Raw genomic sequence first — 14,673 nt, forward strand, 5'->3', positions numbered from 1 at the left:
ATATATCCATTCTTTTTTAGATTCTTTTCCCATATAGGCCATTACAGAGTATTGAGTAGAGTTCCCTGTGCTATACAGCAGGTCCTTATTAGTATCTAATTTATATATAGTAGTGTGTATATGTCAATCCCAATCTCCCAATTTATCCCTCCCCCAACCCTTTCACCTTTGGTAGCCGTAAGTTTGTTTACAAGGCCTTTTTATATAGCAGTAGTTCTTGGGTTAATTTTTTTAAATGGTTAGTAGCCAGGAATCATAAAGTTGTTCATATTTGTTGAACATTTGATTTTTACCTTAAGCCACATAAATGTATCAGTACATCCATTTGCCAAATGTGGGAGGTGAAGATGAGGACTCTTCTCTGAGCACAGAGCCGCTGACCAGGGTCCAGGTTGTCCTCCCATGACTCCCCACACTTTTTCTGCGAGTCTCAGGTTCTCTGTCTCTAAAGGAAAGCTAGAAGCTAATGTAATCTGACTTCAGAGTTTTTCCGAATTTTTCTGATTTGTATTATCCTCCTTTCCAGTCATGTCATCTATATCTGACTCAGCAGCGACATTTTTAGGAACGTCTTTCTAATGAGTCTTTCCAAAGCATTTAATTGCGTTTTCATAAAAATACTCTTTCTCTATATACTGTTTCACAGCTTAAATAATACCTAATTAAGTTACATGATGATAACATCCAGAACAACTGACATAAACATGGTAGAGGAAAAAAATACAGTTGACTGCTTGTAGGAGCAGGTGGGTGTGGGAAAGGTCTCCTGTGTTTGGGCATCGGTCCTGTTGGACAGAAGGAATGGTGAGCGAGGGAGGTTGGTTAAAAGAACAGTTCCCACGCTCTAGCTGTACTTCCCTGGATGTGACATCACACAGACCTGAATTTGAATTCTTGTTCCAATGCTGTGTGGCTGTGGAAGATTATGCAGCTTCTTGAGCTTCTGTCTTCTCATTGAAAGCACAGAAATATCAGATGTTGAGGATCATGAAATAAGTTCATCCATCAGCAGTGTCTAGCCGAGTGCTTGCCTGCCTCTCCTGTGACTCTAAATAAATGTTGTTGCTGTTTCTTTCCTTCTTTTCTTAGTGAATCTAAGTTCCTTTTTGCTCTTTGGTAAGTCTGGAACATTTAGCCAAGGAAGGCATTAGATACTAGGGGTTAAGGCCAGAGCTCTAAAACCAGGTGGACATGAGTTCTAATCCTGGCTCTGCCAGTTTCTAGAAGAATGCCCTTTGGAAAAGTTGCCTAACCTGACTTTTCTAATCTGTAAAATGTGGGTGATAATGGCACAGACTTCACAGACCACTGAGAATAAATATGTGGCAATCAATGAACATACCTTGTGTGTTATAAGTGCCCACTGATTGTTAGTTACGTTACCATATTACTAGATACAAGACACTTAAATGCCTTATGATTCATTAGGCCAACAGAATGCAGACTTTACCTGCATATTCTTTCTTTTTTTAAAAAAATTCATTTTATTGAAGTATAGTTGATTTACATGTTGTGTTGGTTTCTGGTGTACAGCAAATCGATTCAGATCTCATATTCTTTTCCATTATGGTTTGTCACAGGATACTGAATATAGTTCCCTGTGCTATACAGTAGGACCTTGCTGTTTATCCATCCTCTATATAATAGTTTACATCTGCTAATTCCAAACTCCCACTCCTTCCCTCCCGCCCCCTTGGCAACCACAAGTCTGATCTTTGTGTCTGTGAGTCTGTTTCTGTTTCGTAGATAGGTTCATTTGTGTCATATTTTAGATTCCACATATAAGTGATATCACACGGTATTTGTCTTTCTCTTTCTGACTTTACCTGCAGATTCTCTCCGACAGTTACGCCTAAAACAAAAACGTTGCTCCATTGGTGATCCCAGCAGGCATATTACAAATCAGGCCATGTGCCCAATGTGAATGAAGAAACCAGAATAAACTCAGACCCACTCCTTCATCTTCTCTTCAATTTTGGAGGAACTTCTAATTCTGTCACTAGACTCTTTCGTGAAATGAAGGGGCAGCAAGAGACTAGAGAGGATACGAAATAGACTTTTTTTCTTCCCAATTAAGTTAGTGTAGGTTTTTGTTTCTCAAGGAACAGTTAGAGCACTGGACTCTGCAAGAGATGAGCATGTTTTCATTTAGTGTTTCCTGAGAGTCTGTCACGCAGAACTCAGCTCTGAGCAGGACGTGGACTTACCCTAAAAGAGAATAGAGTCCATCTTGAGGCGACAGCTGGCATCTAAGCTGAACCAAGTGCTTTAGGAGTCTGGAGAAAGAAGGGGTCATGTCTGGTGTTTATCAGGGAAAATAGCAAAGATGCAGTGACATTGGAGCTGGATCTAGGGTAGAGTGGATGAATCTCTTGGTGGGGGAGGGGAGCGAGGGGTGGCGGTGAACATGACTGCTGAAGGGATGTCGTGGGTGATGTCACAGTGCCGGGGAATTATGGAGCCTGTTGAGAAATCATAAGCCTTTGTGGGATGGTCAGCTGTCTAGATTGCCTTCAGGATCAGTATTTGTGTTTTAATTCTGGCTGGAAGTGTTGGGGGCAGGTTTTCAAGGGCCTTAGAGACTATGCCATAGGAATTGATTGAATGCTATGGTTTAAAGGCAGAAACATTTTTACAAATGAAGCATGTCATCAAACATTAATATATAAACCAGATAAAAGTAGATCTACTTGGGCTGACACTGAAAATAGGCATATGGAACTCTGCTTACTTGGCCTTACTCTTTTTTTTTTCCTTTTTTTTTTTTTTTTAATTTTTTGGAGTATAGTTGATTTACAATGTTGTGTTAGTTTTAGGTGTACAGCAAAGTGATTCAGTTTTATATATACATATATTCATTCTTTTTCAGATTCTTTACCCATGTAGAATACAGAATATTGAGCAGAGTTCCCTGTGCAAAACAATAGGTCCTTGTTGATTATTTTATATATGGCACTGTGTGTATGTTAATCCCAAGCTCCTAATTTATCCCTCCCACCCATGTTTCCCCTTTGGTAACCATAAATTTGTTTTTGAAATCTGTGAGTCTGTTTCTGTTTTGTAAATAAGTTCATCTGTATCATTTTTTTTTAGTTAGATTCCACATATGGATGATATCATATGATATTTGTCTTTCTCTCTGACTTCAAATAGTATGATAATCTCTAGGTCCATCCATGTTCCTGCAAATGGCATTATTTCATTCTTTTTTATGGCTGAGTAATATTCCATTGTACATATGTACCACATTTTCTTTATCCATTCATCTATTGATGGACATTTAGGTTGCTTCCATGTCCTGGCTATTGTAAATAGTGCTGCAATGAACATTGGGGTGCATGTATTTTTTCAAAGTATGGTTTTCTCCAGATATATGCTCAGGAGTGGGATTGCTAAATCATATGTTAGTGCTATAGTCAGCCTTACTCTTGACCTCAGGATTTGTGTGAACCCTAGGGCTCCACAGAACCTCTGCTGTTGAGGAAAGAGCCTGGGCTTATTATCAAGCAGTTATGGGTTTCAGTTCTTGCTGCTGCTTATTAGCTGCATGACCTTAGGCAAGTCACTTACCTTTTAGGAAACTCAGTTTTTCACATTTGTAATGAAGATTCCTACCTTGATTGAATTGTTAAGAAATAAATAATGATAAAGCATGTATAATGATACAAAATAATATATATATAATGCTCAGTAAAGTCCCTGACCTGTAATAGACCCTTATTAATATGCAGCTATCATCCTTGTCATAATTTTCTCAGAGCTCTCAGTGGCTCCTTGCACTTTCTTGAATAGTGTTCAGTGCTTCTGGAATATTCAGCTAGAGACAGCGAGCTGACTACTACCTCCTGGAGGTTTTTAGATGGATCTGGGCGTCACGTGGCTAGGGCCCAAACTGGGCAAGTAGCAGGGTGAATTTAAAAAAAAAAAGATTAAGTGTATTTCCAGCTGTAAAAAAAGTGAAGATGTTAGGGTAATGATAAAAATAAGTCTTTTGAAGAGTACTGTGAACTGGCACAAAGGTAAGGGATCTTTAGAGGTGAAAAATGACATGAAATCAAGGACCAGTTTTACTTGGCTGCATAGACACAGGACATGGGAGACCAAGGTGGACAGTCTAGTGAGAGCTTTGCAATAAGCTGGACCCCAAAGGGTGTAGCTCCCAATATAAAAGGTGGCCCGGAAATAAACCCACCACATAGAAGAATAGAGCAAAAACTTGCCTGTCTCAGTTGGTTACCAGATAGAAAGAAAAAAATCTCCCCTGAGAATTTGTAACCACAAGGAATCCCTCATATCCATACCAGTTTGAGGTCTAAATTTATCTATTTTTGTTTTTGTCTTTAAAACAAAAACAAAAAGTCCTCAAGGCAAGCATTTATTTCAGAAATAACCTTGGGTTGATAGTGCCTCTAGGCAGCTGGCAGACACAATCTAAAATTCCTCTTTGGCAGATGGCACTGTTAACCCAAACCTTAAAATATTCCCAAAGTTTAGTTTCTAAGGACTATGAGCTCACAATCAATCATCACAAACTACAGAAAGTGTAAATTGGTACCATCACTTTGGAAAACAATTTGTCATTAACTAGTTAAGTTGAATGAGCACATACCCAATGACCCAGCATTTATGATCCTAGGTATATACCTTAGTGTCTTGCCTGTATGTACCAGGACTGGTGCCATAATGTGCAAGGCAGCACCATTCATAGTAGACTGAAACCAGGAACAGCACAGTTAACAACTCCACAATGGATAGATTCTGTTATAATCACATAATGATATCTTCTGCAGCAGCAGTGATAAACCTACTGCAGTTACACATGTCAACAAGGATGACTCTAATACAGCATTAGACAAAAGGAACATGTCACAGAAAAATATATATAATGTATGTATATATATATATACTGTATATTATATATAATTATATATAATGTATATATATATCATAATGTATACATCATATACATCATAATGTATACATCATATACATCATAATGTATGATTCTACTTATAGAGAGTGCTAAGATAGCCAATTATATCATATTTGGCTTATCAAGGTTTATGTAGATGTTAAAACTATAAAGAAAGTCATGAGAATGATTAACTAGAACAGAGGATGCCTTTGGAGAGCCAGTCAAGGAAGGGCTCATTGGAGGTCTACAAAGCTGCTTGTAACTTTGATTCTTGAGCTGACCAGGTATGTGGGTATTGCTTTTACAATTTTTCTTTAAACTGTTCATATATGTTTTATGAAGTCTTCTGTATGTATGATACACATTCTGATAAGCACTTTTTATTTTGTTATTCTTTTTTTTTTTTTTTTTTTGGTGGTACGCGGGCTTCTCACTGTTGTGGCCTCTCCCGTTGCAGAGCACAGGCTCCGGACGCGCAGGCTCAGCGGCCGTGGCTCATGGGCCCAGCCGCTCCGCGGCATGTGGGATCCTCCCGGACCGGGGCACGAACCTGTGTCCCCTGCATTGGCAGGCAGACTCTCAACCACTGCGCCACCAAGGAAGCCCCTGATAAGCACTTTTTAAAAGGAAGATGGAAACTGTAAAAGCCCCCAGTGACAGAATATTTGATAGGATTCATGTGTGTAACTTTCTGGGAGGGTTTGAGGGGAAGAATGAAGAAGGAAGACGTAGTTAAAGATTTACGCCTCTCAACACAAGAAAAAAAAATTACAACTATGTACAGTGATGGATGTTAACTAAACTTATTACGGTGATCATTCTCAATATATACAAATATCAAGTCATTGTACACCTGAAACTAATATAATGTTATATGTCAGTTATACCTGAATTAAAGTAAAAAAGATTGACACCAAAGTTGCATGTCTGAGGGGTTAGGATAATCTTGGGACCTTTAAATCGAAATAAGGAGATCAAGGGAGTTTATTACTCACATCTCTGCCATGAGTACTTAGTTGCAGTGATAGAAATGTGTTCTCAGTAAATGTTTGTTATTGCTATTGAGGTGAGGAAATTGTGAGACATGGAAATGGAAACGTTTTAGGATAGATACAGATGGGCACAATGTAGACACAGAGTGTTAGGCGTAAAAAGAATTGTGGAAGTCGTGATAGTGATGAAATCACTTTGGGAAGGAGCACAGGAAGGAAAGAAATGTGAGATCTGAAAATGGAAAAGCCCCATTTTTCAGTGATGGGTTGAGGCAGTGAAGAGCACAAAGTTGTGAACAAGGAGTTGAGAGAAGCTAAAGGGAAGATGTTGAAGAAGGAGAAGGTGATCAATGTCCAATGATTCAACATTCATAGGAGAGAATTATAATTAAGTAATGGGATTTGATGACTGGAAGGTCATTGGTGATTGCATACAGAGACTTTATTGATTAGTGTGAGACGCCATATTGCTAGGGACTGAAAGATGAGTTATCAATGGTATTAAGGATATAGAAGCAGTGAGACTAACCTAAACCAATCCTTCAAAACGTTTGATATTCACAGAATGATTTTAAAATAAAATAATCATTCATTGAGTGCTTGCTATGCACTCACCCTGTTAATTACCCTACATGAACTAATTTCATTCTAATAGTAGATTAGTTTATCACCATTTGACAGCTGAGAAAACTGAAGCTTAACACATATGTTAACACTTAACACATATGTTAAGATACTTGCCACAGGTAGCACTGCTAGTAAGTGGAGTTGTTGGGATACAGACCAATTCACCAGTCTACCACACTGAGAAATAGACATGCCTTACATGGGTGCTAGGTAGAAGACTAGAAGGAAAGGGGCTTTTTGATTGTATGTGTGTAGTTTGTTTGTTTGTTTGCTTTAGGTTTAAGAAACACCTGAGTATGTTAGTAGGCAGGGAACAAGGACACCAGTAGAAAAAAAGAACCCGAAGCTTACAGGAAGGGTCATCTTCCCTTCACATGGTTCCCAGATAGTTGGGAAGATGAGATGTAGGAAAAGGATTGGAGAATTGGTTGATCAGGTATTAATAGGCCTCAGAGACTGCTCCCTGCTGTTCAGAGTCAGTGGAGCAAAGCTCTGTTATGTACTCAGAGTCGCCAGTCTGCATTTCTTCTGGCGAGCTACTCTTAGCCTGATCTTGAGCCTTGAACTCAATGAAGGGATTGTGCCCCAGCAAGAATGTACCTGAAGTATGGCCTAGATAGTTAATTCGATGGATGAATGAACAGATGGACGGACGGATTGATTGATGGAAGATGAATGAACTAATTAACCAAGAGTTACTGGGCATAGACTATTGACCAAATGTTTATTAAGCCCTTTTTTAAAGTAGTGATTAACAGCCTAGACTCTGGAGTCAGACTCTCTGAATGTATTCCCTGCCAGTCACAAGCTGTGTGTCTCTGCAAAAGTCATTCATTCTATAGCCTGGTTTCCTCATCTATAAAATGGAGCTAGTAGTGCTTACTTGCTTACTTGCTTACTTGTTTCTTAGGGCTTCCATAACAAGCCATCACAAACTAAGTGGCTTAAAACAATGGAATGTATTCTCAGAATTCCCTGGCAGTCCAGTGGTTAGGACTCGGCGCTTCCACTGCTGTGGCCCAGGTTCAGTCCCTGGTTTGGGAACTAAGATCCCGCAACCTGCACCGGACACAGCACATAAATAAATAGCGGACTTCCCTAGCGGTCCAGTGGTTAAGACTTCACCTGCCAATGCAGTGGGTTCAGGTTCTATCCCTGGTCGGGAAGCTAAGATCCCACATGCCTTGCAGCCAAAAAACCAAAACATTAAATAGAAGCAATATTGTTACAATATTGTAACAACTTCAATAAAAACTTTAAAAATGGTCCACATCAAAAAAACCTTTAAATAGGGCTTCCCTGGTGGCGCAGTGGTTGAGAGTCCGCCTGCCGATGCAGGAGACACGGGTTCGTGCCCCAGTCCGGGAAGATCCCACATGCCGCAGAGCGGCTGGGCCCGTGAGCCATGGCCACTGAGCCTGCGCATCTGGAGCCTGTGCTCCGCAACGGGAGAGGCCACAACAGTGAGAGGCCCGCATACCGCAAAAAAAAAAAAAAATCTTTAAACAAATAAATAGATAATCAATCTTTCACAGTTCTGGAGGCCAGAGGTCCAGAATCAAGATGTCCTCAGTGCCACACTCCCTCCAAAGGCTCTATAGGGGATGATTCTTCCTTGTCTTTTCCAGCTCCTGGTGGCTTCTGGCAGACCTTGTCTCGAGGCAACAATACTCCAGTCTCTTCCTCCATTTTAACATGGTTTCTCTTATGTGTCTGTGTCTCCTCCTCCTCTTTTTTTTTTTTTTTTTTTTTGCGGTACGCGGTCCTCTCACTGCTGTGGCCTCTCCCGTTGCGGAGCACAGGCTCCGGACGCGCAGGCTCAGTGGCCATGGCTCACGGGCCCAGCCGCTCCGCGGCATGTGGGATCTTCCCGGACCGGGGCACGAACCTGCGTCCCCTGCATCGGCAGGCGGACTCTCAACCACTGCACCACCAGGGAAGCCCTCCTCCTCTTTTTTTGTAATTGAGATATAATTGCTATATAGCACTATATTAGTTTCAGGTGTACAACATGATTCTGTATTTGTATATCTTCTCTTGTTATTAGGACATCAGTCATTGGATTTAGGGCCCATTCTAATCCAGTATGACCTCATCTTAAATAATTATGTCTGTAAATGATCTATTTCCAAATAAGGTCATGTTCTATAGTTCTAAGTAGACATGAATTTGGGGGGGCAGCATGATTCGACCCCACTATACTACTTCATGGAAATATTATAAGGACTAAGTTAATATAAGTACTTATACAATTATTACATATTATATTAAGTGACTAATGATATAATCAAGTGCCAATAATATAATTAAGTTATCTAAGTGCTTGTAATAGTATGTAGCACATAGTCAGAGGTATGAAGTATTAGTTATTCCTGAGGTTGGCACTCAAGAAATGCTTATTTTTTTCCAGTCACTGCTTTTTGCTGAATAATACCAATATTCAGTACAGGTGAAAATTCTGAGTTAGTAGGTTAATTTATCATGATGTTTGATTCTAGCCTTGAAAAACTTTCCTTGAAAAACACACAAGGTTCATATTTCTTTCCTGTCTAGTAAAATTACTAAGTAGACAAGACATCAAAGTGGCGAAAGACACTTTCATTTTCCAAGTTCTTCCTTCAGATTTTCATCATCTTGGGGGGGAAATGAAATAATGACCAACTTACTCATGTTCATTTTGTACCAACTAACTCCGTAGGCAATGGCCTCCTCAGTATGACTTTCCATGTGACAGCGCTCAGCCTCTCATGGGACCTAATTTCCTTCCATAGTAATTTGTCTACAATTGGCTTTAAAGAGACATTGTTTGGATAGAATGTTCCAGATTAAAAACAGGCTGTAGCCTGTGTTAAGAGTAACCCCTAGTTACTTGATGGAATGATAGCTAAGAGATGCAACACATTGATATTAAGCCTAATACAAAATATTGTATATATTTTTAACATTAAGGAAATAAACAACAGTATATAGGTACTACAGGCGGAATCTGAAAAAAGAAAAAAATGAAGACTCCATTATTTATCCTGCCAATGAAGCAGCACAGTTTGGGAAAGTGTAAGGGTGAGATGAAGGCCAGCGAGTGTTAATTGGTACCACATCTGTTTTGTCCCCCACCATACAGCCAGATGTTGGCATGACTAGTTCAAAATTGATGTTCAACAAATATTTGTGGAAGGAAGACGTGGCTGCGTGGCTTGCAGGTGGTTGAGACTACAAGGAAGATCTTGGTTCTTTGTCTGTGGGCTGTAATAATTGCATTTCCTAAGTTGTCATGTTTCTTCAAGGCAGTCTTCATTTCCCTCTTCCTGCTTTTTCTTTGCATTTTCCTCTTTCTCTCCCTAGACTTCTTCTTTGAAGTACAAGCTGTGGCTGATTATTATGTATTGGTGTATTGGACATGTCTGCACATAACAGAGGGCCGGGAGAAATGAAGAAAATAAATCTTTGTCCTTTTTCTTCTTCCTAAAGTTCTCAGGTGATAAATTAGCTACCTCAGAGAATTATTTGATACCAGGGTTATTGGCTGAAATAGATATAGGGAGGGTATCCACCAGAGAATTCTTTATCATTAGAGCAGGTGTTCTTAAACCTAAATCTGTGAGCAGGCTTAGCAATCCTGAGCCGTATGAAATAGCGTGGAAGTTGTGTTTGCATATGCATGTTTGATGTGTGTATGCAGGTTTGATGTTTGTATGCAGATTTGATGTGTGTATGCAGATTTGGAGTATGTATGCAAATTTGGAGTGTGTACGCATATATGTGCAATTGTTGAAGGAAAGGAATTTATTCGTTAACTTTTGTTAGTCTCAAAAGAATCTGAGCTCCAAATAGGTAGGCAACCACTGAATTAGAAGATTTGGTTTATATTGTCTGTATTTTGTTTTGCTTTAGAATTTCTGGTAGGAAAATTCTGAGAAAATGTGGGAGAAAAATGACAGTATATAACAACGCCAAACCTTTTCAGATCTGGAATCAATTCAGGGGCTTTCCTTGAATTCTGACACCTCTTTTTGAACTTCTTTAGCTGCTGTTTCTGTGTACTCAGAGTCAGGGTTTGGGGTGCTTACTTAACTCACAGTTATTATCTTTGGCTGTTGAAATATCCAGGCAGACTAATGTCATTTGTTTCCAGAACAGCATCAGAGCCCTTCTGGGCAAATTCCCTGATAAGTCACTGAGCTGGCACAAAGAAGATGGTATTTTATGGTACAATGACCCATCTTTGCTTAGCTAATTTATTTCTAACTGAACTTACAAACCAAACAAAAACTAACCTTCTCCAAGTACCAAAGCTGTTTAAAGACTGAATTTTATTTTTCTTTACATTTCTGGAAACTTTGGTTTGTTCTTTGTCTGATTTGAACCAAATCTGTTGTCTTCCTCTTACTTAACTCTCTGCCCTGATTAAATGATCTGCATGCTTGACTCAAATCCCAATTTTACTTTAGCAGCACTTACATGTGTTCCCAGATACCCAACTCATGACTCAGTTTGTGCTCTCTGCTGTTCAGCTTTGTATCATAGTAACTTAAGTAACTGCTGTTGTTGTTGTTAATAAAGCCTCCTGTATTGTTCTAGGAAATAATCAGTTATTTCCACATAATTTACTTATTTGTTGATTCATTCATTCACAAAACATTTATAGGCACCTGCTGTGTGCCAGGGATGCTTCCAGCTATAGAGGAAAGAGAAAGATGGATGTTATACATATAGTCACTGCCTTGTGCTAGGTCAAGGCATATGGCAATGCCTCAGGCAAGCCAAAGATTTAAGACTTTTGAAACCTACAATCTTTCAGCAAATTGGTTTACCATTTATTTAGAGCAATGGTTCTCAACAGGGGCGGTTTTACCCTTCACCCCGGGAAACTTGGAGACATGAAGACATTTTTGGTTGTCACAAACAGGAGATTCTACCTGGTTGGTAGATGCTGGAAATACTGGTGAACATAGACACTGAACAGGACTGTCCCCATATCAGAGAATTATATGGATCAAAATGCCAATAGTGCTGAGATTAAGAAGCCCTAGTTTAGAAGAAGCAGTACTCCTTCAGAGAGAGGCACACTGCTGTACATGGGAAGGGAGGAGGCCCTGAAGACAGTGCCCTTTTTCTTTGAGGTCTTGAGCAAGTCAACTCAGCTGAATTGACCCGCACCAGAACCAAAGATCCTCTGAGGGATGGGATTTCCTTCATCTCAGGTACATTTCCAGGGTTCACTTAGTATTCCTCAAAGATTGGCATCTTGGTGGCTTTCCAGTTGCCTACCCCTTAAATCTGCCTCTGCTTGTTCTTAAAGGGCTTACAGTTTAGGGAGGAAGAAGGACAGGTATACCAAAAACTATGATACTGGGTGATAAATACCAAGAGGGCTCAATGAAATCAGTGCCTTGGGAGCACTGAGCAATTAAGCTCTGCCTGGTGGTCTGGGAAGCCTTTACAGGTGAGGTGGTAAGTGAATGGGAGTTTGAAGGACGTAGTTGGCAAATGGCTGAAAGAAGACACTTTTCTCTTTTAAGCCATACCCTGCATGATTGCATTTATAACCAGTGATGTTTTGGGTGGCCCTTTCAAGAAAATCTACTTCTGTATTGTTTTACATGGAACAAGATTCCTTTACAAATTGTACAGACTCAACTTCGCAGTCTTTCTTCTCATCACCTTCTTTCTATTAAAAATTTCAATAGTAGATGATTTCAGCTGTGTAATTGTAGGTATTAGAGTGTAGCAGTAGTTCAGAGTTGTATGCTTTCAGTGAATGAATTACAGACTTGGCTTCTGTTGTTTTAAAATGTGTATATATTTCTTTGTTTGAACCTGCTAATGCTTCTGATAAAGTTTTCTGCAGCCTGTGGATTTAGCTAGCTTGAAAATATATGGAAAGTATGCTTCACAAACCGTGTAGACATTTATAAATGAATGCTTTTCAGATAGTCTATGTTCCAACACATGGCTATGTCCTGCAGGAAAATTGAAGAGAACATCATTACCCACAAATTCCTGTTAAACTAGTGTGACGTTAAATGTATTCGTGAAGCTATTCATTGAAAAGTTGGAGAGGTACAAAAGAATGGAGTAGATGTTAAATTTATTTTTTTTAGTTATATGAGTTTCAGGTGTAGCCTTATAGTTCAACATCTGTATAATTAAATTTCTGATTAAAGAGAACAGTGAGGTTTATAATAATGTAACTATCAGAAAGTTACAGGATTCTTCTTAACTTTCATGAAATTGTATGTTGATTTAATGTACCTACACATCATGGAAATTTTCTCTTTCGGTTCAGAATCAGTTATGACGTCACAGAAGGGGTAACTTTATACACTTGAAACTAACTTTGGAAGAATTTGTTCTTTTCCTCGTGACTTTATGAAGACCTTTTATTAGTGTTTTCACGTTAGAAATAAAATAGTTCAATTGAAAAAATCTCAGTTTTACTTTCTTTTTAGTTTGGACAATAATTCTGGATAGTTAGCAACATGCATATTAGTTTCCTTTTTATCAACAGCACGTTTTTTTCTTTTTTATTCAGTCGGATGCCAATGCAAGTTACTTAAGAGCAGCTCGAGCCGGACACTTAGAAAAGGCCCTTGACTACATAAAAAATGGAGTCGACATCAACATTTGCAATCAGGTTAGTTGTGGTGATTATTGTTGTTATTTAAGTTTTTATTTTATTTATTATTTTATTTTATTTTTTATTTTTTTATTTTTTAACATCTTTATTGGAGTATAATTGCTTTACAATGGTTATTTAAGTTTTTAGATAAAATTTTAAAAATCCAGACTTCAAATTCCTTACATCTTTCATTAGATATTACCAAGACTTTCTCTTTTTTGTCAGTGTTTTCTATTAAATGTCACCAGCTTGAATTATCAAGTTATTCTCTGCTTTGTTAGAGAAGCATTCAGAAATGTAGATATGTATCCTTTAATAACTAATTCCTAAAATTTAGTACGTAATGACATCAGAACAACCTATCTAATTTCCACGAGTACTTTTATTCCTAATTCAAGTTCCTACACTAAACACATACAAGTGGTCGTTGGTGGGAACTCTTCATTCAGAGTTCTTGGTTGACTGTTTACTCTTCTGTTTTCAACCTGCTGAGTAAAGCTTTCCCTTCACTTAATCAGAATGGGTTGAATGCTCTCCATCTTGCTTCCAAAGAAGGCCATGTAGAAGTTGTTTCTGAGCTGCTACAGAGAGAAGCCAACGTGGATGCAGCTACAAAGGTCAGTATCACACATTTCGTGCTTTTTATATCAATTGCCCAATTCAGTGAGAATTCAGCCCTCGATAAGAATTGGGCATGCTTCTCATGAGATACCTGTCAACCTTGTTCTCTTTGGGGAACTTATAGAGGGATTTGATATTTTGTAAAATGTTGCAAGTAGAGAGAAAGGTGGGTGAGCTCATGTATCTTGCCTTTTGTTTTACAGAAAGGAAACACAGCGTTGCATATAGCATCTTTGGCGGGGCAAGCAGAGGTGGTAAAGGTCTTGGTTACAAATGGAGCCAATGTCAATGCCCAATCCCAGGTAAGCCTACAGCTCTACTGCCAAGAAATGTTGTTATAATGATTCACAAACAATGTTCTGGGTCAGGTGCTTACTTGGTTTATGTATCTTCTAAGAATATAATACTTAAGAGCTATATCCCATGAATAACCATATTATTCTGGATTATTCAATTTCATATATATCCTCATTTGCAGTACTCTTTGTGTGAGACATAGAGGTTTTTAAAAGGCATCCATCTGTAAAACTGGTATGTATGGCTAATAGTCATAGACACAAATGATTAGAAGACCTCCGTAATGTAGAGACTTATTCTGTTTTATGATGTTAGCTCAGATCCAGTCTCAGTATTTACTCACAGACAAAGGAAATGAGGAGGCCTATAAAAGAGGAAATGCCCTTAGAAGTTCAGAATATATCGGTGCTTTATCTAGTTAAAAAAGGGAAGACACCAGTTAATTCCTGTTTACTAACTCAGGCATCATCGTTGTTCCCTGAAACAGATTAAAAAGAAAAAAACAAGCAGAAGAAACTTTAAAATCCCCAAAGTTTAAAATTTCCAGATTGTTAGTAATGAATATACACTGATAATTCATTCAGAAGATCCTCCTACAAGCT

General features: G+C 38.7%; 1 protein-coding gene across 1 annotated transcript in view; it reads left to right on the plus strand.

Moving 5' to 3' along the window:
- Window positions 1-14,673, plus strand: part of ANK3 (ankyrin 3) — a gene marked incomplete at its 5' end in the record, with an annotated part of 287,363 nt that overhangs the window by 95,162 nt on the left and 177,528 nt on the right. Inside the window, 3 exons of the mRNA XM_079711182.1 lie at window positions 13,067-13,168; window positions 13,672-13,770; window positions 13,978-14,076. Of these exons, the coding sequence (XP_079567308.1) occupies window positions 13,067-13,168; window positions 13,672-13,770; window positions 13,978-14,076 (300 nt within the window). The remainder of the gene's footprint in view (window positions 1-13,066; window positions 13,169-13,671; window positions 13,771-13,977; window positions 14,077-14,673) is intronic.

This window comes from Hyperoodon ampullatus (genome assembly GCF_949752795.1).
Source record: "Hyperoodon ampullatus genome assembly, chromosome: 1".
NCBI classification, from domain to species: domain Eukaryota; kingdom Metazoa; phylum Chordata; class Mammalia; order Artiodactyla; family Ziphiidae; genus Hyperoodon; species Hyperoodon ampullatus.